Source organism: Zingiber officinale, unplaced genomic scaffold (genome assembly GCF_018446385.1).
Source record: "Zingiber officinale cultivar Zhangliang unplaced genomic scaffold, Zo_v1.1 ctg132, whole genome shotgun sequence".
Lineage (NCBI taxonomy): Eukaryota > Viridiplantae > Streptophyta > Magnoliopsida > Zingiberales > Zingiberaceae > Zingiber > Zingiber officinale.
Window position 1 is genome coordinate 197633 of NW_024589828.1, and position 26319 is coordinate 223951.

The 26319-nt window shown below is 39.8% G+C and overlaps 2 protein-coding genes across 4 annotated transcripts; both read left to right on the top strand.

The window, feature by feature from the left end:
• Positions 1–11010: 11010 nt before the first annotated feature.
• LOC122036076 (KH domain-containing protein SPIN1-like) lies at positions 11011–14793 on the top strand. Of its 2 annotated transcripts, XM_042595270.1 has the most exons (7): positions 11014–11268; positions 11350–11438; positions 11991–12142; positions 13581–13697; positions 13770–13886; positions 14084–14227; positions 14321–14793. In XM_042595270.1, the coding sequence occupies exons 1-7, from the start codon at positions 11189–11191 to the stop codon at positions 14462–14464; spliced, it is 843 nt and encodes a 280-aa protein (XP_042451204.1). In that variant the 5' UTR covers positions 11014–11188; the 3' UTR covers positions 14465–14793. The 2 variants fall into 2 exon arrangements, with proteins under 2 accessions (XP_042451203.1, XP_042451204.1); XM_042595269.1 differs by having other exon boundaries at positions 11011–11438.
• Positions 14794–22844: 8051 nt separating this feature from the next.
• Positions 22845–26067, top strand: LOC122036078 (probable inactive receptor kinase At5g58300). Of its 2 annotated transcripts, none has more exons than XM_042595271.1 (2): positions 22845–23342; positions 24488–26067. In XM_042595271.1, exon 2 carries the CDS (start codon positions 24574–24576, stop codon positions 25858–25860), a length of 1287 nt encoding a protein of 428 aa, XP_042451205.1. In that variant the 5' UTR covers positions 22845–23342; positions 24488–24573; the 3' UTR covers positions 25861–26067. The 2 variants fall into 2 exon arrangements, with proteins under 2 accessions (XP_042451205.1, XP_042451206.1); XM_042595272.1 differs by lacking the exon at positions 22845–23342 and adding an exon at positions 23376–23794.
• Positions 26068–26319: the final 252 nt, after the last annotated feature.

Consider the following 26319-nt stretch of genomic DNA (forward strand, 5'->3'; position numbering starts at 1 on the left):
TGCTAAGATTGATTGGGCAGACTCTCAGGGGGCTAACGTCGTAGTTTGCTAGTTGTCTCTAAAGCTCCACTTTTTCTTGGAATACTATCGCAGTTCATTTAGGTCTTTTGAGAAAGTGAGCTCTCTATACTAGGGCCATCTTCAAACTAGTAACCCAATATGCCTCCCGACCTATGTGCCCATTTTGCCGTTAATACAACATGAGTTTGTCATAGAGTCAGCAGATCATATCTGTATATAAATACACAATACACTCTCCCCGTACACATGATGTGACTACTAGATATTGTGGAAGCATAGCGATGAGACAGGTTATTTAACAGTGAGATGATGTCTCATTAAGGTTGATCGAGCAAGCCGTTAGGGGTCCAACTCTCTGGTTCTGTTGGACAGTTATAAGCCTCTGCTCCCCACCTTCTCCCGATCGGCTAAGGTCAATCTGACATACTCTCAAGGGGCCATACTCCCTGGCTCTGTCAGACGCTCATGGGGTTCCGCTCCTTGTTCTCTCTCGATTGGCCAAGCCAATTGGACAAACTCTCAAGGGGCACCATTCCCGGCTCTACCAAACACACACAGGCTCCACTCCTCGTTCTCTCCTGATTGGCCAAGCTGATCGAACAAGTTCTCAAAGAGCCCCACTCCTGGGCTTTATCAGATACTCACGGGGCTCCACTCCCGATTCTCTCTTGATCGGGTAAGTCGATTAGACAGGCTCTCAAGGAGCCCCACTCCCTAGCTCTATCGTACACTCACGGGATTTTGCTCATCGTTCTCTCCCGATTGATTAATGTTAATTGGCCAGACTCTCAGGGGGCTAGGTTGTAGTTTGCTAGTTGTCTCTAAAGCTCCACTTTCTCTTAGGATACTATCACAATTCATTTAGGCCTCTTGAGAAAGTGAGCTCTCTATACTAGGGCCATCATCAAACTAGTAACCCAATAGGCCTCCCGACCTATGTGCGTGCCCATTTCACCATTAATACAACATGAGTTTGTTGGAGAGTTAGAAGATCATATCTGTGTATAAATACATAATACACCCTCCCTATACACATGATGTGACTATTAGATATGGTGGAAGCATACCGATGAGACAGGTTATTAAAAGATGATGTCTCATTAAATGCGGGGATTGTGAGATGCATTATAAAAGGGGCTCTTCTTCGCTAGTACAGGTATGCGCGCGCACATAGTCTTATACTTTTTTCTATTTACGCCACTATGCTCCTTTCGTTTCTAACTTGATCGTCAAAGTAGCTGCGCTAGGGACCCCCTCCCTTGCTCGCTTACTGACGATTTCTCTCTCCTCTTTGCTAGTATTTGCAAGCGATTCTCAAAGCCCTTCAGTGGAAGTCTTACTCTTGGTCAACCTCCATGCCAGTTCACTAGTGGTCCACAGCTCATCGCTTTCAGACGAGATCAAATTTGACATCGTCTGTGGAAATCTCTCCACCTGATCTGGAATGTAAAGATGGACGATGCCGACAAGTTTACAACTGTTACTTTGTAGCAAGAAGATTTAGATATGTTGATGATGGCCAAAGCACAAGCGTTGGCACAAAAGCAATAAGCGGTTGAGCTACCCCTCTCGAAGGCATCAGTAACATCATTTGAAGGGCCACAAGTCACCGATAGAAGATCCAAGGCAAGACAGCAGGTTGAGTTCCTCAAGGCCTTGTTTTGAAGGCTCGTAGAGGACTCAGCCAAAGTCAAGGGGTCCCAAGCCTCCTCTGCTACGGATTCGCCTTCCCACGATCCTAGGCGAAGAAAGTGTTGGTCCCCGTGGGTGTTTTGATGTGATCAACCAAGTTGGTTAGGTCCTGCTGTGTTTGATCCCTGTGTCTGAGTGTGTAGGAGCTTAGGAGCGCAGGAAGTCGAGCGGAAGACGCAGCTAGCGAGAAGGACGGCACGGGAAGGGAGTCGACGAGCTCGATGTGTCCGAAGGACGAGAGAGCTGCGGAAGAGTACACCGGTGGGCGAGAAGAGCGTGCACGGCGTTCGAGGGACATTAAGCCGGGGAGGAAGACTGCTCGAGGAAGGCCGGAAATTGCGTTCGGGTGAGCCCTATTTCGGTTGGCCGGAATCACCCAAAAGAACGGAGCTTCGGAAGTCAAAGTGAAGGAAAAACAAGCTGGAAAACAAACTCAAGGTGCCCTCAACAAGTACTGGAGGCGCCTCCACCTCGGAGGCGCCTTCAACTGGTAAAAGTTGACCGTTTGAGCTCGGATAAAGTTTTATCCGTGACTCAGTTCGAGGCGCCTTAGACCTCTATTGGAGGCGCCTTGGACCCTCGAGATCAGATTTCCAGAGGCTATTTAAAGGCCCCTGGAACTAGGAATTTAATACAACTCAAGCATCCAACTTGTAATCAATTTCTAGCAACTAAGTGAGCGTTCTAAGTGTAAAAGGCTTCTCTGCCTACAGTAAAGGAGATTTTTGTTAGTGCGCTTTTCATCGCCCTGGATTAACAACCCTCTTGGTTGTAACCAGGTTAAAACTCTGTTTCTGATTTATTTTCTGTCTCCTTAGTTTAGTTGCTATTATTTTTCTACTGCTTTTATTTCTGAGTTGAAATCCGAGGAGGGTATAGTTTATTTTTTATTTCAACAATTCACCCCCCCTCTTGCCGGCCTCCGCTGCACCTACAGAAAGACCTCTACCGGTAACGATCCCCCTAAGGGGCCAAGCGTGCCCTTCAATCATAAGATTCTTGAAGACAAGTTGTCAAACATTTTCGACCTCCATCGATCATAGAATATGGAGGTTCCATCGATCTTGAAGACAATCTTCGACGATTTGAAAATGTCGCATTGTTGCACCATTACATGGATGAAGTGAAGTGTTGAGCGTTTTTAACCACCTTATCCGGTTCAACGCAGAGGTAGTTCGACTGTCTCTCTAACGAATCCATTACTTCAAAGATTTCAAGAGGACCTTCTTGTATCATTTTATCAGCAATTGAAGGTATCATAAAATCAACTTGAGCCTCTTTGCCCTCAAGCAGGGAGCAAAGTAATCCTTGAAGGCGTACATAAATCGGTTTAATAGGGTGGCTTAGGATGTTCCCTCCACAACCTCTAAAATACTAGTGAGTGTCTTTTCTCAGGGACTCTAAAATACTAGTGAGTGTTTTTTCTCATGGACTCGTTGATAAAATTTTTTCCCATTCTTCCGTGAGAAACTCCTGAAGGATTTTGATAGTTTGTTGGGGTGAACTGTCGAATACATCAATATGGAAGAAACTCATGCTACTTAGAAGAAGGAAACACCTAGTCCAACCCCCTCCTCCCCCCTAGTGACATGAAGAACCATACTGAGCCTTCTCCTCGCGGTTTGAGAAGAAAGAATAGTACAACACGTGGAAGTGATGCAAATCTCTAGAAAGGACGGCTGTCTCCCTAAATTGCTCCACAACATGTCAGATATCCAACATCGAGTCTCAGTGTAGCTGGTCGGTTGGCCAATATGTGATCGCTATCAAGCAACCTCTCTATTAGTGCAATTAGTCTCTAGGATTAGATGTTTGACAATTTAATTAACCGTCATTTATATAATTAAAAATTATTAATTAAATAAATAATCCTAAATTAATTATTTTAAACAATTAATTAATCAAATCAATCCTAAATTAATTTAATCAATTGAATTAAGTAAATAATAATTAATCAATTTAAATTTAATCAAAATAATAATTAATCTAATAATTATTTCATCCCCAAAATTAATTTAATTTTAACTTAACTATTAATCCAAAAATAATAATAATTTATCGATTAATCCAACTTAATAATTAAGTTCACTTAATTCAAACTTCATAATTCAAAATTAATTAACTTAATTTTAACTTAATTAATAATTTGAGATTAATTTGAAATTTTAATTAATTTCAGGAATAATTAATTTAAACAAATGTTAATTTAATCTAGAATTAATTAATGGTTTTTGCGATACAGTGTATGATAGTAGAGTCGGATAGCTGACGTGACCAAAAGTCAAGCCCATGGGACGGTCAGAAGTCAAGCTCACGTGGCGGTCAGAAGTCAAACCTACATAATGGTCAAAGGTCCAGCTTACGTGGTGGTCAAAAGTCTGGCCTACGTGGTGGTCAAAGGTTCAGATTACAGGATGGTCCCGGTCGGACATAAGTGACATTCCGGGATTAGGCCTACATGTCAAGTAGGAACTCAGAAGGTAGGACATACAGGTCGAGATATACGAACCAGGATGTGCAGAGCAGGATACCCGGACCAAAGACATACAGGTCAGGATATGCAGACTAAGGTTTACAGGTCGAGATTTATAGGATAAGACTCGCAGAGCAGAATACGCGGACCAAAGACGTACAGGTCAAGACTTGCGGACATGCGGAACAGGATATATGAACCAAGTCGTACAGATCGGGGTATGCGGACTAAGGCTTACAGGTCAGGATTTACAAGACGAGATAGGCAGAATAGGAAATGTAGGACAAGACATACGATTCAGGACTTACAGGATACAGGTCAGGACTTACGGACATGCAGAACAGGATATACGGACCAGGTTGTACAGGTCAGGATATGCGGACCAGGTCGTACAGGTCGGGATATGCGGACTAATTAGACTTACAGGTCGGGATTTACAGGACGAGACAGGCAGAACAGGAAATGAGGGCCAAGACATACGATTTAAGACGTACAGGATAAAATACGGAGCAGGGTTGTGCATACGGGACGAGACTTGAAGAACGACAAGCGAAAGCCTCGATTGGCAGGGCGGTAGGCGCATGTTTGGATCTACCAGGATAGACCGAATGACAAATGAAGGGCGGGACGTACAGATCTGGATTTACGGGATAACAAACACAAGCCAAGGAATGCGCCAGGGAATGTAGGTCTGTGCCTACAGGTCAAAATTTGCATGTACGAGGACCTAGTCTAAGGTCAACAGACCGGGGCGGGCATACACTATACGACTTAACAGATCGGGGCGGGCATACACTATACGACTTAATAGACCGGGGCGAGCATACACTATACGACTTAACAGACCGGGGCGAGACAGGCAGAACAAGAAGTATAGCCCAAGACATACGATTCAGGACTTACGGGATGTAGGTCAGGACTTACAGACATGCAGAACAGGATATACGGACCAGGTCGTACAGGTCGGGATATGCGGACCAGGTCGTACAGGTTGGGATATGCAGACCAGGTCATACAGGTCGGGATATGTGGACTAAGACTTACAGGTCGAGATTTACAGGACGAGACAGGCAGAATAGGAAATGAGGACCAACGATTCATGACGTACAGGATAAAATACGGAGCAGGGTTGTGTATACGGGACGAGACTTGAAGAACGACAAGCGAATGCCTCAATTGATAGGGTGGTAGGCGCAGGTCTGGATCTACCGTGATAGACCGAATGACAAATGAAGGGCGGGACATACAGATCTGGATTTACGGGACAACAAACACAAGTCAGGGAATGCAGGTCTGTGCCTACAGGTCAAGATTTGCAGGTACGAGGACCCAGTCTAAGGTCAACAGACTGGGGCGGGCATACACTATACGACTTAACAGACCGGAGCGAGCATACATTATACGACTTAACAGATCGGGGCGAGCATACACTATACGACAATCAAGCCAGGGAATCGTAACAACCCGTCAGAGAATAATCACTGCATGTCAGAGAATATGCTAACGGTCTAGGGCTCATTATCCACGATTGCTCCTTAAACCTATAGGAAGATGCTATGTGTCATTTACTGCCAAACAAATCCTGACACCCGACATTCCTTAACACTTGTCAGACTCCGGAAGTACCCACTGCCATATAAAAAAGGAGACTTTGTCTCTACGCAGGTATGCTCACTCGTCTTTTCGCACTCGTCTTTTACTTTTTGTCCTTTCATTGTGCTTTTGGGGGAAAAGTACCTGACTTGAACGTCGGAGGGTCTGACCCGGGGACTTTTTCCTGGCTCTTGGTCTCTAACGTGAAGGCGGCTTGTCTAAGTGTGTGCAGAACCCTCGCCTCATCGTCCCCGTCATCACCCTCCGCCATCCACCCGTGGAAACCTTTCCAGGAGGTACCAGGTCAACCAGGCGTCTCAACGACTTCCCGTCAACACCAGCGACAGCGCGGCCAGTCTCTGTCCGACTCAGCTTCCGGACGGGATCAGTTATATTGAATAATTTTATTTTCACTATATTGATACAAAATAAATTAATCAAACTTAAAAATTCTAAGTTAAATCCTTAATTTAAACTATTTTAATTGAATCCGAACTTAAATAATTTAATTCACAATTTTGACTTAATTAATCAAATGAATTTTACTCCATCGGAAATCAATTTAATCCGAAATAAATTTAATTAATTTTTAACTTGATTAAATCAAAAATTGATTTTAAGTTAATCTAAATTTAACTTTAATTGATAATTCTTAATTAATAATAGTTTAGATTTTGATAAGGTCAATCAAAATTTTCATTAGATCAACATAATCCTTGGCTTTGTCAAATAAAAACCAAATTAATTTAAATAATTAATTAATAAAAATTTAGATTTAATTAATTTAGAAATTTTAAAATTAAATAAATTCATCAAATCCAAATAAATTAATAAAATCTTTAAAAATTAGAAATACATAATAATTTAATTAATCCAAAAATTAAGATAAATTTGAATTTTGAAACTTAAATAGTTAATCAAGATAATCTAAATTCAAAAAATGACCAAGTTAAAATAAAACTAGATAAAATTATTTATAACCTTAATTTAATTATTAATCAAGATAAACTTAAAGATATAAATTTAAAAGATAAAATAAATTCTAATTCAAATATCAAAAATTCATATTTAAATAATAAAATTTTGAAACTAAATCTTGAAATTAATAAAAATTAAAATATATCAAAGGGTGACATATTTACGGGTTTACATAATCAAATTGAAAATTGTTTGACTTATTGACCATGTATAACTGTCATAAGCATGTATATATTTAATTAATTTTTATATTAATAAATGTCATGTCATTAAGGTTAATCGTTTATTTCTTAATTTAGAATAGTTAGATAAAGACAACAGGCTTGCTTGACATTTGCCTAATCTAATACCAAGATGAGGCAAGATGATAGTGAATTATGGAAACTTGGTCTAGGGAGTCAAGTAGGGTAAAACATATTTTACTTGGTCTACTTAACTAAATAAAACTAATCGAAACTACCTCACTACATTCTGGACTAGTTAGATCAGAGTTTTTTAAGAGGAAGGTTAAGTGAATAATTTGTTTAAAAGGCTTTCTCTAGAGTGATAATTATTTCAATATACAAGAAGACTCCTGTGATTTGTCATAGTTTGAAAGTTAATTTTTGAAAGGTACATTTAACTGACTAATTGTTAAATCTGAATTTAACTCAAATGTCAATCAATTATTATAATTCAATATAGAATAAGTGAGAGATTATATTTAAAAATGTAGAATGAATGAGTTGTTAAGAAAAACAATTAAAAATATTTTAATTTTTAAATCTTTTATGATTAAATGATTTAAAAACATATATTTTTAAAAATAATTAGTTGACCAACACTTGAATACAAAATCTCTGGGTCAACACTAAGTTCCTAGATCTTTAAGACACATAAGTAGATCATCCTTGTTGATAATCAAGAAAATTAGGGTGTAATTAAAGTGGGAGGGAGCGTTGAACATTTTGAAAATGTTTTTGGTCTTTGAAATAAAGAATGGTTTTTGAAAAATCATTGGTTCCTGAAAAATTTTGTAAGTATTATACGTGACATAGAAAGCTTTCCTTATGGTTATCAAAGATTCCTAAGGGTGTGCCAAGTTAAGAAAATTCTAATTGAAAAATAGGGAAGGGTCCTTAGTGAGGTTCATAGGTCAATGAGCCAGCATGAAGGGCAGTTAAAGTCGAAAGCAGGTGAAAGACTGAGTAGCTAGCCTAGCAGGATCATCTTCTCCCGATCAACTATGGTCAATCAAACAAGTTGTCAGGGGCTTAACTCCTCAACTCTGTCGGACACCTATGGGGCTCTGCTCCCCACCTTGTCTCGATCGGCTAAGGTCGATCAGACAGACTCTCAAGGGGCCCCATTCTTCGGCTCTACTGGACACTCACATGCTCCACTCCCAATTTTCTCCTAATTGGCTAAGTTGATCGGATAAGCTCTTAAGAGACCCTACTCTTCGGTTCTATCGGGCACTCATGGGGTTCCACTCTCTGTTCTCTCCCGATTGGCCAAGCCGATCGGACAAGCTCTCAAAGGGTCTCACTCCTCGGCTTTGTTGGACACTCAAGGGGCTCCGCTCCCCATTCTCTCCTAACTGGGTAAGTCGGTTGGATAGGCTCTTAAGGGGCCTCACTCCTCAGCTCTGCCAGACATTCACTAGGTTCTGCTCTCCGTTCTCTCTCGATCGGCTAAGGTCGATCAGACAGGCTCTCAGGGGGCCAGCACTGTAGTTTGCTAGTTGCCTCTAAAGCTCTACTCCCTTTTGAGATAGTATCACAACCCATTTAGGTCTCCTGAGAAAGTGGACTCCTTATGCTAGGCCTATTTTCTAACTATCAGCTCAATTGGTCTGTGGCTTATGATCCCATTTTGCCATTAATACAATACGTGAATTTGTTAGAGAGTCAAAAAATCATATTTGTGTATAGATACACAATGCATCCTTCCATACTCACGATGTGACTATTAGATATGGTAGAAGCATGATGATTAGGCAAGTTGTCTCGCAGTGAGCTGATGTCTCATTTTATGCGAAAATTGTGAGAGACATTATAAAAGAGATTCTTCTCTACTGGTATAGGTATACGCGCGCATAGTCTCATATTTTCTTCTATTTACGTTACTATTTTGCTCCCTTCGTTTCTAACTTGATCGTCAAAGTAGCCGCGTCAGAGACCCCTCATTGCCCGCTTACTGACGATTTTTCTCCCCCTTTGTTAGTATTTGCATGCAATTTCCAGAGCCCTTCAGTGGAAGTCTTACTTTAGTCACCATGTTAGTTCATCGGTGTCTCATAGTTCACCGCTTTTAGACGGAATTAATAATCCAATTATCTGATCTGAAAATAGATTATTTATTATAATCTATAAACTAATAATTTCAATTTTGTCTAAAATATTCGTCACTAAATGCTATAATATATTGAAAAAAATGCTTTTAGTTTAAATGTCAATAAATGCTGATGCTTCATTATTCTTATTGTAAACTAGTCCTCAATATATAACATATCCATTTTGGCCGGAGAGCATCCCATCCTGCAGGGCTTCGCTTCACTGCTCGACGCTACTGACTCCTCTGCCACTAAATATTTCCTTAAAATACACCCCAAAGAATGGCAAATGTTTTCATCCGAGAAGACAGTTATATTCTGCTCATATTTTTTTAAATATACGGCAATTGCCCAAACTCTAAAATAGCTATTTTGCAGCACTGTTCGTGTTGTACCTAGGCAGACAAAGATGACACACACCATGACAACTCCCCTCCTTGGCTTTGACGAATACAATTAAATATATATGCTGAATCCCTCCAAAATGTATACAACTTTCAGCAAAGTTGTTCCTTTGTCATGGATTCAAGCCAACTCCAGGCACAACCCATCCATCTTGAATATCCCCATGAAACAGCAGAGCCCTCACCTCACCTCACCTCACGTGTGCCATCCTCGTGCGCTGCACGCCGAACTAAGTAGCCATTAACAATGGCATCAAGATTCGGAGCCCCCCCAGTGTTAGAGAGCAGAGAGCTGTCTGGTTGTTTGTTTGTTTGTTTGTAATGGACTTCCCACTCCCCACCAACTGCTATGGATTCACACAAATTTAACTTTATTGGAGGGGGGCAACGGTGGCACATGTGCGAGGAGGTTTGAGAAAAGGAGGGAGCTTTTGTGGGCGAACCCCTACACATCTGTCCCTTGCCCATCTCAACGTGCCTTGCCATGTGCTTTTTATATTACTTCTCCAGGGAATCCTATGCTCCACCAATATCTACTCTTACTCTACACTGCCACTGTCCTTCCTTCCTCACTCCAATTATATTATTTATCAGCTTGTTCTCGCACTGCACCAGCTTTAATGCGTTCCTCTCTGGTCTAATTTGCCATAATTTCTCTACTAAACACATTGGAGTATCTATCTGAACTACTACGTCTACGTACGCGAGCTCGGATTCTTAAACTCAGCTGCGTGTTAATATGTAATTAAAAGAATACTCGCAACAGTTGTTTGATTATGAATTATTGGTGGCAGAGATGCATCATACTTTAAGGAACTGAGCAGCCTACTGTTTACTGATGTGATATGTTCCTCAAGTAATCAAAACTTGCTTGACTCGGCGATCATATACTGATATATACAGCGTACGATTTGGGCCTAATACTCTGCAATTTTTACTTTCCTCGAGATGGGAAGAAAAGGCTAACAAGGAAGGTGTGATGTTAATTATTGATTGCTTCATGGGCGATGTCATGCCCCTGCAGCCGCTTTAGCCAAAGTCTTTCATTCTCATGTGAAAACAATAAAAACTCTCGTCAATTAGCCCAACCATCTTCTTGCCCATTGACTCCATCAAGTCTCGCAAGACTACTCCGTCCATTAACCATTTCACATATGTCTCCCAAAAGGGTGCATCTGATATCGTATACAAAGTTGGAGTCCCTTCAACGTCAGCAGCAAGATTCTTCTCTCCTCTTTTCCAGACGATGGACACATCTACCAAATATATGCAACATATTGAGTCAATAAACTCTACAAAATTAATTTCATGTTCCGGGACCATTCTGACAAACTCATGTGTTCTATTGAGACTCTATGGATGATCTCTAGCTACTGAGATTGAGATTCCATGATAGTATTGTAGCACCATCCCAAGTTATAAATTTTAGCACAATGAAAAAAAATTACACTATTTTTTAATCTAAATGACAAGCTTTCAGCAGTATGCCTCTCTTCCCGTATCCATGCACCTATTTATACCTGCTCGGTTCCTCAGAAGCATCCACAGGACCGCTCTATAATCTCTCTCCTAAACCTCTTTTTACTCCCTGCTATATATTTCTTCTATGAGTCATAGCGTTGTCCTCGGACCGATAAAGGGGGCTGAGGCCTGAAGCCTTCTTCCGGTGCCCAAAGCTGGGCGCTCTCTAATTTCTCTTTGCTCTCCACCAGCATGTCTGGCTTATACGGCCACGGCTTCTCCCCTGCCAGAGTTGTCTCCCCACAGATAAGAAGCACATCGGACGTCGACAGGTATAGCAGCAGATTTCTCCCATTTCTTGTCCAAATATTTGGGCTTTGTGATGATTTAGACTCTTCTTATCGCTGTAACAGTCACTACCTAGCGGAGCTGTTAGCAGAACATCAAAAGCTGGGACCTTTCATGCAGGTTCTTCCTATATGTAGCCGCTTAGTGAATCAAGGTTAGGAGTTTTTTTAGGGTTCATAAGGTTTTCAGTTTCGATCATCAACTCGTGATGTGTCTGTTCATCTTCCCCTGTTATACAAGAATTTCAGGACAGGACCTCTCTTCAGTCGATACACACTTCTTGTTGTAGATTTGATGCTTCTTTAATCTTGTTCTTACATATGCCTTCCTCTTTAGGTCCATTTTATGATTTATAGCTTATACATATGTATTTACACTTTTGTATGAACTACTACTATCTTCAATTTTCCAATCACTACATTAGTCATCTATGCATTTCATGTTTCCTTTGGTATTGGATTGTATAATTTACTCGGAGAAATTTTTATGAATACCATTTCTTGTTGTAAATTATGGATCTTTTTGTTGGCACTAGGTAATTGTCTATCATTTATATTATGATAATTCTTTTTACTACCAACAAATGGTAGATTGGTAGAGATCATCATGTAAGGCGATCTGTTATTTTTTCTTTTCAAGTATGAGTGAGCCATGTATGTTGGATCCTATTTGTCTCACATAGTGTCCAACAATAATTTGCTTGCAGAGATAATGCGAGTCTCAGGTACGCTTCACGTTCAAGGTTTTGATGACAATAACCAGCTGCGGCATAGAAGTCCCAGTCCCATGGCTATTTCTACCCTTATTTCTAATGCCAGGGTGCCTGGTTATGGTGGCTGGGTTGGATCTCCACAGGAGGTAGCAATGTGTGAATTGCCTTAGTCAATTTAGAATAGACAATGATTTTTCTTTACACAATGATGTGTTGGATCCTGAGTAGGTAATCTATCTCTCTTGTTTGATTATTTGGAAATGTGTTTTAATTTAGCAATTTTGTTTGAAAGATTTGATTGAACAGAATTAGTCACTTGAATGCATCTAGAGAAAATTTGGTACATTAGCATAGTTAGGAAACACTACTATAGATCAACTATATGTATGGACAAACTCTATCAACATCTAGGTCTGAAGTTGTCTGACCGAAAGATGATCTAGCCTGTTTTCTCAGGCCTGATTTTTGGTCGTTGACATATAATGTCCTAGGCTGCTAGATTTCTAAGCAAACGCAAATCTCAGACCCATGATGCAGAAGGAACAGATTGGTATTATTTGAACCCTTGGCCTCCTGCTCTAATACTAGGTTGATATTAATTAGCTAACCACTTATCTTAATTAATTGGCTAACCACTAATCACCATGGGGCTAAACACTGCTCTACTTTGAAAAGAAGACCCATCCAATATTCTCTAATTCAACATCTTTGCAGATAATTATTGTCTGATTTTTAGTCTATACTAATGTTCTGTTAAAAAGGGTGGACACTCTGACATTTATCCAAAGACATGACATAAAATACTTGAAATAACTAGTATGGAAATGAACTTGGTTGAGTCGAGACAACCGGTTAATTGTTTATGTAGGCTAATCATCAATAGAGTAATTATTAATTTCTTAGTATATCTACATCAAATTACTAGACGTGGAACATCTTGTAAGAAAAGATTTACACTAATTCAGTATTTCCTTCCTTTTTTTCCTATTTAAATGCATGCTTCCTTTTTTATAATGTCCTTGGTGTTGGACTCTATTTGTTGGCCTAGAAACTTCAGCAACTCAGGAATTAATATTTTTGGTGTTGGTTATTACTTAAAACCTTCTATTTTTGAAATTTTGCTTTCTAGATTGTTAAGTAGGGGAGGATGTGAAGACATTGAAAATTTGGAACAGGAGTCCCTGGAAAACAGATCTGATTAACTAAGCAATATATACAGTTAGCAATTGGATTCATTCATATGGAAATACAATGGCTATTTAATATATTACTTCATTTCTTCAATGACAATTGTCTTGATATTTTCTAAATTCCCACAACTGTTCCAAGTTAAGAAAACTTAGTTGTGAGTGTTTTTAAATCATATTAAGAATCCTCATTAAATTACTGAGAATGGGTTAACAACTGTGAATTATCACTAACATAGTCTGGTAAGGTAAAATGTTCCCTTTTTGCAAGAAATAAAGGAAGCCTTGATATATTTGTTAAACTTTCTAGGTGTTTTCGTTGCTTACTGTTATAATGATTGAAATTGAATATTTTCTCCCTACCTAGCATTGAGAATTACAATTAATCCTTGATAAGAGAATAGGTTTTGCTCAAGAAGTTGCTGTGGATTGGCGAGTACCAACTACATCTCCAAGTTCCTCCACCTTAAAGAAAATTTTGCGTTTAGAAATTCCAGTCGATGCTTATCCTAGTGTATGTCTTCTACCCTATGCATCTTTTGTTCTGTTCTTTGAACTGTTGCTCACTCTTTTATATGGCATTTAGTTCAATTTTGTTGGGCGTCTTCTCGGGCCAAGGGGTAATTCCCTGAAAAGAATTGAAGCGTCAACAGGATGCCGTATTTATATAAGAGGAAGTGGTTCAATAAAAGATCCTGTTCAGGTAACAAAAAGTTTGATAACTTCTTATATAGCATTATCTAATGTCCACCTTTCCGGAATTATAAAATAAAAAGAATGCAATATAAAGCATGCTATCAAATATTAGTTTCATCTTGTAGTTTTAAAATCTAATTTGTCTATGAACAATGGCCATCACACTACAACCGTATTAAACCTTGAGCTAATGTTCTTTTGAAGGAGAATAAATTGAGAGGAAGATCAGGTTATGAACACTTGAATGATCCGTTGCATATCTTGATTGAGGCTGAGTTGCCTGCGAATGTCATTGACAGAAGATTGAGAGATGCACAGGAAATTATTGAAGAGTTACTAAAACCAGTTGTGAGTATTTCTAAGTTACTTGAGCATTCCTTATCTATCCACAGATGAGCATATAAAAGAGACTCATTGAACCGTATGTAACTATTATCACAGGACGAGTCACAGGATTTCTACAAAAGACAGCAGCTCCGAGAATTAGCAATGCTAAATTCTAGTCTAAGAGAGGTCAGCCCTCGTCCAAATGGCAGTGTTTCTCCTTTCAACAACGGGATGAAACGAGCAAAAATGGGACAGTAGAATTATATGATGTTTCCCAGGGGTTATCTTCATCAAACGCTAGCTCTGTTGGTATCTGATCAAATCCCTTCTAAAGATTAGCTTCTGAAATGGAGTTGTACTGTGACGTGCATGCTTATGTTGATCTAGCCACAGTTCTCTTTCAAAAGAGAGAAGGTTTTGCCGAAGCACTTATGGTGTTGCTGTCCATGTTCAGTAAAGCTGAGTTAAATGTGATGTAAACCAGGAACATTCATTTTATTCATTTTCGCTTGTCGACTTTGATCGACTGATACTGTGCCTCTTGACTGATGAACAAATGAACAATGCTCTGAGGTTGAATGCTTTCATGTTTTAGTGTCAGAGAAGGTACATCTGATTGTTTCCTCTTTCTGTTGATGAGCAGTGGAATTTGTTTAGCAAAGAGGCAGACTGGAAGATACAAAGGTGATATTAATTCAAAGTTGGGCGAATAGTATCAGTATTGGTATCAATCTCAGTCTCGATCTTTGTCTCAGCTAACTTCGGTATCGGTATCGTTTATTGTTTTCAGCTCTCCTCTATTTTATGCTGAGTTATGGAGATGAATTTTCTGCCTCCAATTGGTATATATATAATTAATTTTTTTTTAAAAAAATCTACAATAGAAAGTTACTAATTATAGAAATTCCTTAACTTCATTACAAAAATCGAAGACGAACAAACAGAGCGGGAAAATGAACGGTAGATGATTTGGTAGCACGAGCGTGATATAATCACAACCCTCGATCAGAGACAATCCCTCGGTCGCACGCAAAGCGTGTGAGATATATCTTTAAAATCCCCTCGCTTGTGGATGGTCAATCACAATCGGTGCGTCCGGAATCCATGAGCACTATCAATCAGGAACTCCTCAAACCTTCTTGTGTCCGTCGCGTTTCATCGTCACTGCAATGCCATCGCCGATGTTTTGCACCCCGATGACGATGCCGATTCCGATTCAGGCGTATCCCACCTCAGCCAATTGAGAGGCCAGACGCCACCTGCAATGTGAGTGGTAAAAGCCTAAAACTTTCACTTCAGTGATTTACGTGGAATGTTTGATATTTTCACTATACTTTCATAGTTGAAACTATCCCGTTCTGATTTAAATATTTAAGGATTATGGTTTTGGAAAATTCAATATCTCTTGCAAATGAGATGCAGGCTACAAATCGATACTTCTACTTTTTTTAGGAGACTCTTCCATTTAAATTGCTGAAATAGAGTATTTTTTCTCTCTTATAATCCATTATCCATCAAAAGACAAAGCAAGCATTGAGATGGAAATAGTCCTTGGTTTCAACATGTATGATGAGGTGGGGTCAGTGATAGTTTGATAACGTTTTTGTTGGATAAAATAATCTGTTGTCAAGATTTTAGAAATTAGTTGGATTTAAATACATCAAATTAAATTCAATTTATCTGTCAAGATGACCTGAGTAGATAATCTCAGATTATCAGTAGAGGTTGATTTCTGCCAAGTGCTGAATGCAGATGAGTGACCCGCCGGGCAAGTGAGTGGACAGTCGAGCAAACTGAGCGAGCGGCCGACCAAGAGACTAAACAGGTGAGTGACCGGCCGAGTGAGCAAAGAGGCCGAGCGAGTGAGCGACCGGACGAGCGAGTCGCAGACCAAGTGGTCGAGCGGCCGAACGACCAAGCGAATGAGCGACCGAGCGAACTGGGCGAGCAACGGAGCGAACTGAGTGAGTGGCCGAGCGAACTGACCGAACGAGCTGAATCCAAATGGGTGTGCAACCAAGTGAAGTAGGGTCGGGCGAGCAAAGGCTGAATAGGCGTGTAGCCGAGCGAAGAAGTGGCCGAGCAAACTGCGAACGGACGGGCATGCAGCCGAGCGGAGAAGAGACCGGGCGAGCAGAGGGTCGAGCGAACACAAAGGTCGACCAAGTTAGCGTCCAAGCGAACGCAAAATTTGAGCGGCCGGATGGACTGAGGCATGCGAGGATCGCAGTTTCCTTGAAACAGATTCGCCCCACCTTCTGCTGTGCTTCGAGGTTTCCTCGGGTCGTCTGTTTCCCAGGATATAACAGTGCACTGTAATTCCCACGAAGCACTAATGGTTACGGCGAACTGAGAGGTACTCGACTGCTATTACGGGCACTGTACTCCGTCGAGCAAGAGATGCACGACAGAAGAGAAGGTAAACGTAGGTGGAGAACTTCAACTTTGTGAGCGTGCAACCTTTTGCCTGTGGTCGCAGCCTCCTTAATTATATAAGTAGCAAAAAGTTTATGTAGCAAAATGTTGGGCAGCGTTTATGATCGTTTAATGATCATTATTTGTCAGCTGTGAAACGCTAACGTCTCACTCGGCTGCATTAATCTTTATTTTAATGCATTCGTTACACCCTTAAATAAGTAGCAAAAAGTTTATGTAACAAAATATTGGTTGTTCCACTTGGACAAATTTTGCTCCGACCGATCTGGCATTTCGCATGCGCAGGTCGTGCTCGCACACGAGTCAATTGGTTCTGTGCAATCCGGGCTCTAGATTTGCATCCCCTGCACACCCACGTGTGAGAGAGAGCCTCTCTCTATGCATTTGTTCATATCATTAATGCATGTGATATTGGGACACTTTGGAGCTAGAGGAGGGGGGGGAGGGGGGTGAATAGCTTGTCTCGCTCGCTAGCTCGCTTCGTCGATGTTGATTTTGCAACGGATAAACTCAAAGCAAGCTCTTAATGCTAACAAGTAGGATTTACATAGTATCCACCTCAAGATGAGGTGACTAATCCAAAAATCCACGCTGAGCACACTCTCCACTATGAAAACAACTTATTCTCGAAACAACCGGAGGTGGAGAAACCTCTACAACTCAAGAATAAGAAAATACAACTCGAAACAAGAAAACAAAACTTAAATACAAATCGAAAATGACTTGACACTTTGAACCTTGAATCCTTGAGCTTTTTTTGCTTTGAATGCCTCTTGAAGATGGGAAATGCAGCAGCACTTTTCCTCCTAAGACTTCCAAGAACCGACGGAGAAGATGGAGAAGAGATATCCGGCGTTTAAACTCATCGTTGCCTTTATATCCGTGCTTTTAAGGCCCATAATCAATTGCCACGTCAAATTCCAGCGATCCCAGCCGTCCAAACCTTGCAACCTGCACAATGGTTATATCTCAATCGATTGACCAATTGATTGGGGAGGCTTGAATCGATCGACCGATCAATTCAGAGTGCCTCTGTGCTCTCACTGTGCTTCGCAGAAATCTTCTCCCAATCGATTGACTAATCGATTGGGAAACTCACTGTTCGTCGCGAAGAAACGCTCTCAATCGATCACCTGATCGATTGGAAGCTTCAATTGATCACCGAATTGATTCATAACCTCACTATTCACTCCCAAACTCTCCCAATTGATTGACCAATTGATTGGGGAAGATCTTGATTGATTAGCTAATCGATCAAGACATTTTGCCCTGTTTCTTCGTCAACCAATTGGTTGGCTGATCGATTGACTCCCCCAATCGATTGTCCAATCGATTGGCAAGTAGCAAAATGTGTAGAGCTTGAAATGAGCTTCGTTTTACATTCGAGATCACCTCATTCCGATATCCGAGTTAAAGGTTGTGACCTTCGAAAGTTTGTTACGTCTGAACTTCCTAGTTCTTTACCAACTCCCTATTGGACTTATGACCGCCAAGTGTTCGGTCAACCTTTGACTCATCTGGACTTTCTCTTTGCCAACTTCTTGTTTGACTTCCGATCACCAAGTGGGGTCCTCCTTGACCCACTTAGATTTTTCTCATGCCTGGTTTTACTCACCAGTGTTTTTTATCTGACTTTGCTCATCAGGATTTTCCCAACTGCCTAGTTTCACTTACTAGGACTTTCCAACTGTCTGGCTTCACTTACCAGGACTTTTCATATGCCCGACTTCACTCACCGGATCTTTCAACGCCAAGTGTCCGGTCAACACTGACCCACTTGGATTTTCCTCTTCTATCAACCTTTCTATTGGACTTATCTTGCCTAACCTCCAGTTAGGCCGGTCAATCTTGACCTACTTGACTCTTCTTCTTGTCAACCTGGTCAAACATTGACCAGCTATGAATTGTTTCAACAATCTCCCCAAACGGACTATTGCACTTGCAATCTATATATATTGTCAAACATTGAAACCCAAATCAAGACTTAAGCTTAGTTAACCTAGTCAACCTTGACCCATGGGATATTGACCAACATGTGAACCAATATAAACCAACCAATATGCCTTGAAACTCCTAATATGAGACTAAAGCCCCATTCACAATGGAGCTTCATGCCTCTTCCATCTCTTTTTCATTCACATATATCCAACAATTTTTTGGATATTCTTATTACGACCAGGAAGAATCATCAAAACTTTAATCATTTTGGGTAATTCATTGAACTATAATCCCATTAAAAGAAGGATATTCAATAATTGCTTTACCCTGCTTAAATAAGTGTGTTGATATGATATATTTTTTTGAATAGATATGAAGTTTGCTAATTTCATATTTGATTTAGAAGTTGTATCTTAGTAATTGAGGTGATCTTAGCTCACTCAATAATGTGGACTTATTGTTGGGCAATCTGTTGTCAGAGATATTGGGGAAATTATAGAATTGAAATTATACAAAATTAATTCTAACTTATATATTAAGATGACCCGAGCGGATAGTCTCAGACTGCCAGCGGGGTTGATTTTGCCAGGCTTCCGATGTAGAGATGACAATGGGGCGGGGCGGGGCGGGGGCGGGTTTGCCATTCCCATCCCTGCCCCGTTCTCATTTTTTCGGGTTCGGGGATTTCCCTAACCCAAACCCACGGGGATCAAATCCCCATCCCCTCTCCCATCCCCACCTCATTCCCAAATTTAATTTATATTATAATTATTATTATTTAATAATTATTAATAATGACAATATTAATATTAATATCAATATTAATAATATTAATAATAATAATATTTTCAAAAATTTTAATATTAATATTAACACTATTATTAATATTTTTTTTAAAAAATCATATTATTATTTATTAATATTAATAATAATAATATTCGGGGCGAGTTCGGGGATTGGATAGTATTCCCATACCCGCCCCGAACCCGTCCCATCCCCGAAAAATCGAGGATGCCCATCTCCATTTCGGGTTTTCCTCGCGGGGCCCCGAACCCGCGAGGAAAATTGTCATCCCTATTCCGATGGTCCAAGTTGCAGAGTTGATACGGTGCGTAACATAATCGAGAATCGATAGACGAATTGAGAAGAGAATTTGCTGATTAAGATATTGAGGTCTGTGTTCAACGCAGTTTCCTTGAAATATATTTATCCCACCTCCGGCTGTGCTTCGAGGTTCTCTCGGATTGTCTATGTCCCAGGATACAATGACGAAACCATGCATGCAACTAAGCACTGGTTGTTCGTGGCGAACTAAGGATACACTTGAGTGCTATCACGAGTAGTTCAGCGAACGGATGCACGGCTGAGAGAAAAGAATCGGAGAACGAAGGTGGAGGAATTCTTTCACTCTGCTAACATCTAGCCTCCTTACATATGAGCTTTCACCTTGTCTGCAATGAATGACCAAATTATGGTTATTTAATGCTGAGTTTAATATTATCATTAATGGATTTAATGTCTTTCTTAATGCTGAGATTACGGAATCATTATTAATCGGTTGAATGTCGCCATTAATACTGAAACATTATTAAATCACCATTAATGAGTTTAATGTCGCCATTAATGTCGAGATGTTACGAAATCACCATTAATTTCATATTAATACTTCCGTTACACTATTGAGCAGGTAGCAAAAAGAGATTCAGGTTGTAAAAATATTAGTTTATTCACTTGGATAAATCTTACCTCGATCAGTCCGACATTCAACGCGCGCATGTCGTATTCGTACACTAGTCAACCTTGGTTCAGTATAATCCGGACCCTAGATTTACATCACCCCTGCACACTAGAGAGTCTCTCCCCATATATATGTTTATAACATTAATGCATGAGCCATAATTTAAATCAACAATAAAGTCAAAAGACTTCTAATATGGAACTAACAACTCATGCACAATAAAATCTCTTCGTCTTCACCTCTTTGTTCCATTCACATTTCCAACACTTGTAACATGTGACAAGCATAGATGTCTTAGAAAAAGCATCCATTACTAACAGAAGTATAGGACGGCATACTGAAACTGCATCTATTGGAAGGAAGTAATAATTACAGAGCAAAAACTATGACTAGATAGTGAAAAAAAAAAACAAACTAGTGTATGCTAAAATATAAAGTAATATTTGGTAAAGCATAATTATTCTATATGTTGATGTATGCTAAGTGGCAGATTTTGGTAATACTTTGCTTGCCAAAATATATCATTATTTAGAGTGTGCTAAATTTCTTTTTGATAGTTACATTTGTGGTTCTTCTCCATCTTGTTTGATCAAGTAGAAAGATCATATATTGGAAATTTGTATCTGACAGTTGAGCTTGGGCAAAAAGGAAATATTCAGCAGTTCATCTCTAAGTACAACAGAGGTCCTTGATATTTTTTGATGTAGCCAATTATCTCTCTTCTTTTGCTAGACGTCTGCACATAATTTCCTTGATTGGTACGTACTTACATTCTTAAATTTTGTAAAGTAGAAAGACATTTAAGTATATTCTGTGTTTTGTATTTTCGAGGAAGTTTGGTAAACTCATTTGCTACCTTATCACATTGTAACCATAATATTTAGGCGTTTTCTTCAACAATTAGCATCAGGAGGACAAGTTAAGTATTGTGGTGATTGTTACTCTTCTTTGTTTGTACAAGATTTGTGGTACGTTTTTGACATTAACAAATAGGAGATTCAGGAAACCATCGAGCTACCATTAAACTTTCATGAGATGTACAAGCAAATTGGTATAGATCCACTAAGAGGTGTGCTTATCTATTGTACACTGGGTACAAGCAAAACCATGCTCACCAAGGTTGACTCATCATAAAATTGCTATTTTTTTTTAAAAAAAAGAGTTGTTGGTTCTGAATTTCTTCAGAAGCTTTTGGGTGATTGTGCTTTTAGTAAAATACAACAACAATAATTAAATCTTAATCTTATCCCATTATGTGCTTCTGCAACTATACTCATAGATGAGGTTGTTGCTATCTCCAAAGCCCATTTCAATTCGCGAACTGGAGCTGACAGGGGAGTTCAGTGGATCCTCTCGGAGCTCTTGAATCAGGTACAATAAAAATCAACCACGAAGTATCAACTCTACTTTGCTACCCCAAACTATCCTACTTTCTATTGATTGCTTGTTATGGCTCATGTATTGTCCTAGCTAGTTATTTAACTGTCTAAGCACGCGTTAATAAACTTAATTCCCTAGAATCCATACGAGGTATCTGCTTTCTTTCACAGGCACGAAGAATCATAAACACGCATTCCCTATAAGCTTTATAAGCTTTCACTTAGTTCCTGAAGAATCAAGAATCTTCAAACCACTGATTGTGCAAAAATCTTCAAACCACGATAGAACTCCAAGTGGGCCCTAGAATAAACACCGTTCTCGTAGCCACGTCGAGACGTGCTGCAGCAACTCATCATGATCTCACGTTTAAAGCGGATTCATAGTCGATTTTTGCCAACAACCGTGTTCGGTGAATTTATGTTGGTACCGTATTACTATGAAGCAGAAATATCATCAATAAGTTGTCTAGTAATTAGAAGCAAGTTCTTGTTTTGGTCTGCTGCTGGTTTGATTCTGGCCCGGACCAGCAGCAATTGAGTTGGCTACCTGTCCCGGGACGCAAGTAGGTGGATTTCAACTACTCAACCCACCATAATAACCAGTCCTGGGGATGGGTGCACTCATTAGTAGTGCACTGCTGGCAGTGGTGCCCGCCCATCTTCATCCGGGATCGTGTTATCCTACTTGACATGAGCCCAGACATGAGTGACCCGTAGCTATACCAGCCTAAGTCCGGGCCATTGGACTGCTACTCTACTAGCACCCTCATCTCACTGGACTAGAATGGCAGATCAGTTTATATCCCACGTTAAACAGAGAGTAAATACCAGGAGCGTATGGATAGAGTGTAGGGGAAGTTATTGTTCGGATGGGGGCCACGCTACTCTCATTCAGATTTTTTTTTAAAATTTTATTTACCTTTTTTTATTCATCCTTTTTAAGATCTTAGATGGTTAAACTGAAAACATATTATTTCAAGGGCCTCATCTAAAATATATATAAAAAAATATAAAAATAAAAATATAAAAATTTCTTGTCTTTGACTAAAAAATGCTTACTTGAATTAACTAAATTTATAGATTTTTCCGTGTCGAGATAATAAATTATACTTGAAGGGTTCTTTGGGAAGTTTTTTCCTTCATGCTATTGCTGCTGCCCATAAGTTATGCTTGAGTATAAGCACACTGTCGGCGTTGGATCCCCGGCCCTTTTGTTGCGGAAGAAAGAGGGTGCGGTTGGCCGAGAACAGCACTGACGGGAGAGCTTCAATGGAGCTTGATGCGGTTTCGGTGTGCGATCTCGGGATATGGGAAGGGGAGGAACTCTGATTCACTCTCGGTGTTTCGACGGGGCCGTAGAGGCGTGGTCTTGAAGCAATGCCCTTGTTTTCCTCCAGTGATCTCTCGGTTTTCACACACCCAGCTTCGATTTCAGCTCCTCCGTTTCTTAGTCGAATGCCGTACGTTCGCCGGCGGTTGATCTTGGTCTGTTGGATGTAGCGGAAGTTTTGGAGATTTGAGGACGAATTCGTTGTAGAACGAACGCCTTCGAGTTCCCGACGGATTTTAGATTCGAGTGGAGAAGTTTAATGATTGAGTTCGATTACAGATCTGTCCCTCCGGAGCTCCGAGTTCTTACACTCTGGTGAGTAATATCCAAGTGTCGTTGACTATTTTGCACTTTACTAAAATCGACTTTATCTTGTTTTTCTGCGGAAGAACTTCTTGCGGATTTCCTCTGCATGGATGATGATTGCTTAGAAAACATAATTAATGAGAATAATGAGACCTTATTATACTCAATGAAGTTGAATCGGGTAAGATTTGAGATTATAGATTAATATTTTAAGTTGCTCTGTGGGTTCTTAATTAAGTACCTACTTCTGGTTTTCTTGTCACTGTGTAATAATTTGTTTAGTGCTTTAATTGGTGGGTCTGGTGTGAGCCAGGCTGGGCATGTAATGCCAACCATTAATTACTATAGTGTTGGCTTCCTTCTCCATAGCTCCATGCTTTTCTCTTCGGTTGGTGAAGAGGTTAAGCAGAGAAGAGAAAAGAGGAATGTGCTTCTGCGTTGCTTTGATAAGGGTATTAAAAGTACGGAGCTTTTTTCTTTTGATCAAGTATCTTTTGTGTTTTTTCCTAATGTCCATTCCAGTGTACTTGATTTTCGTGTTTCCTCTGAACATTGAGTAGGCTTCCTCTGGGGATTTCGTTGTTTCCTCTTGTTCTCATGACCATTAAATCAAACATTGACTCTGGAGGTGTTTTTTTTCATCCTTGTTCAGAAGCGATGGAGCTTTGTATCATGGTCTAATTCTGAAAATGATTGTGGCATCTTAGCAGTTAATGCAGAAAATTTTGAAAAAAAACATATGGAATGAAAAAAAGATGAACATTAATTGATAGTTGAGAGATGGTTGGCACTTGCTGTAGTCCCCTTCTGAACAATGACCGGGATACAACTGGTTGTTGTGGTCATTAAACAACTTGCAGAAATAGCAAATGCTTTCCAGAAAATAGATACAATTTATGCTAGTAATATCACGTTGAATGGCATTAATATCATAGAGATCCTAATTCGTGTCCACATTGACTTGGTAGTCATATATTAGTCTTTTAAATGCAATTGCAGTCAATCATGGTCTGTTACTTCTAACATTTGGTCAGAAATCTTGTTCTGTTCTTTCTACTTTTCCTTTGAATAATGTTTGATGAAAAAAGAAATTAATTTTATTCTACTTATTTCAAGCGTATGATTCTCATATCTTTTTTCCCCCTTCAATGCAGAAGGACAGAAGAACTCCATAAACTTGACTACTCAGTTTACTTGTGGGATGCTATGTTTTCCCTTTCCCTAACCTAGTATTTTTCTAATGGACCGATTTATGATTTTTATATCAATTCCTTTATCTTTTCTTGTACTTTCCCTACCATTTGCCATTGCTGATTTAAGGTCTGATGAGCAGGCACTTATAGACTTTGCTAATTCTGTCCCTCATGGCCGTAATCTAAACTGGACTTCTCATAATCCAATTTGTTCCTCGTGGGTTGGAGTAAGATGCACACCTGATAATACTCGCGTGCGTAGTCTCCGGCTGCCAGCCATTGGGCTTTTTGGCACAATCCCCCCTAATACTCTTAGTAGACTTGATGCCCTTGAAGTCTTAAGTCTTCGTTCTAACCGCCTAATCGTACATCTTCCTCCCGATGTTCCATCCATTCCTTCGTTGCATTCTCTGTTCCTTCAACATAACAATTTATCTGGAATTATACCTTCTTCATTATCTTCCAACCTGACATTTCTGGATCTTTCCTACAATTCCTTTGCAGGAGAAATTCCACCCACTGTCCAGAACCTTAATCATCTTAGTGCATTGCTTCTTGAGAATAACTCATTGTCTGGACCAATCCCGAATCTTCAACTTCCCAGGCTTAGGCATCTGAATCTGAGTAATAACAACCTTAGCGGCCCCATACCATTATCCCTCCAAACGTTCACAGCTGAGTCTTTTCTGGGTAATCCTTTTCTCTGTGGATCTCCTTTATCACCTTGCTCTGGAGTATCTCCTCCAGTATCCCCTGCAAGACGAAAAAGAAGCTTTTGGCAAAAATTGAGCACAGGTGCCATTATTGGAATTGCTGCTGGTGGAGCAGTACTTCTGCTTCTACTCGTCATTGTAGTCTTCTTGTGCTTCTTCAGGAGGAAACGTGGGGATGGTGACAGAGAATCAAAAGGAAAGGGATCTCTTGGTGCAAGGAGTGAAAAACCTGAGGAGTACAGCAGCAGTGTCCAAGAGGCAGAGAAGAATAAGTTGAGTTTCTTTGAGGGATGTGCGTACAACTTTGACTTGGAAGATCTATTAAGAGCTTCTGCAGAGGTTCTTGGCAAAGGAAATTATGGGACCACATATAAAGCTGTTCTAGAAGATGGTACAACTGTTGTTGTGAAGAGGTTGAAGGAAGTAATCATTGGAAAGAGAGAGTTTGAGCAACAAATGGAATTGCTTGGAAGGGTCAAGCCTCACCCTAATGTAGTTCCTCTTCGAGCTTATTATTACTCCAAAGATGAGAAGCTTCTCATTTATGATTATGTTCCTTCTGGCAACTTCTCCTCCTTGTTACATGGTATGTTGCTCAAATTCCTGTCTCTGGGCTGGTAGTTCCTGTTCATTCAATAAAACCACTGGACACATTGAATCTGAGAATAATGCTATTCCAAACATGCGTAATTAGTGGAATAAGCAATGGCTTTTGTCTTGGATGAAAGTATTCAACATTTTATTTTGTTTTCCAAATCTTCATTTAGAGAATTTAATTTTTCATGAAGTAAAGCTACTAGTTAATATATTCCTTTATCAACTCTGATTAAGCTAATAAGTCTTGCATTATTTAGTACTAGTAAATTTAGCATCAGTTGATCTACAGGTAGTGTTTCCTGTTATTTGAATTTGAGTTGTGGCATAGGGTGAACAAGTAATTTGTCTATAGTATATTAACCAGAGTAGTTTCAATGCACGTAGATGATAAATAAGGAAAACAAGAAAAACTAGTTTAAGATCGTATGACAATGTACAAAGACATCTAATAGATATATAGTTAAATGTTGTCGGTTGTGTGAG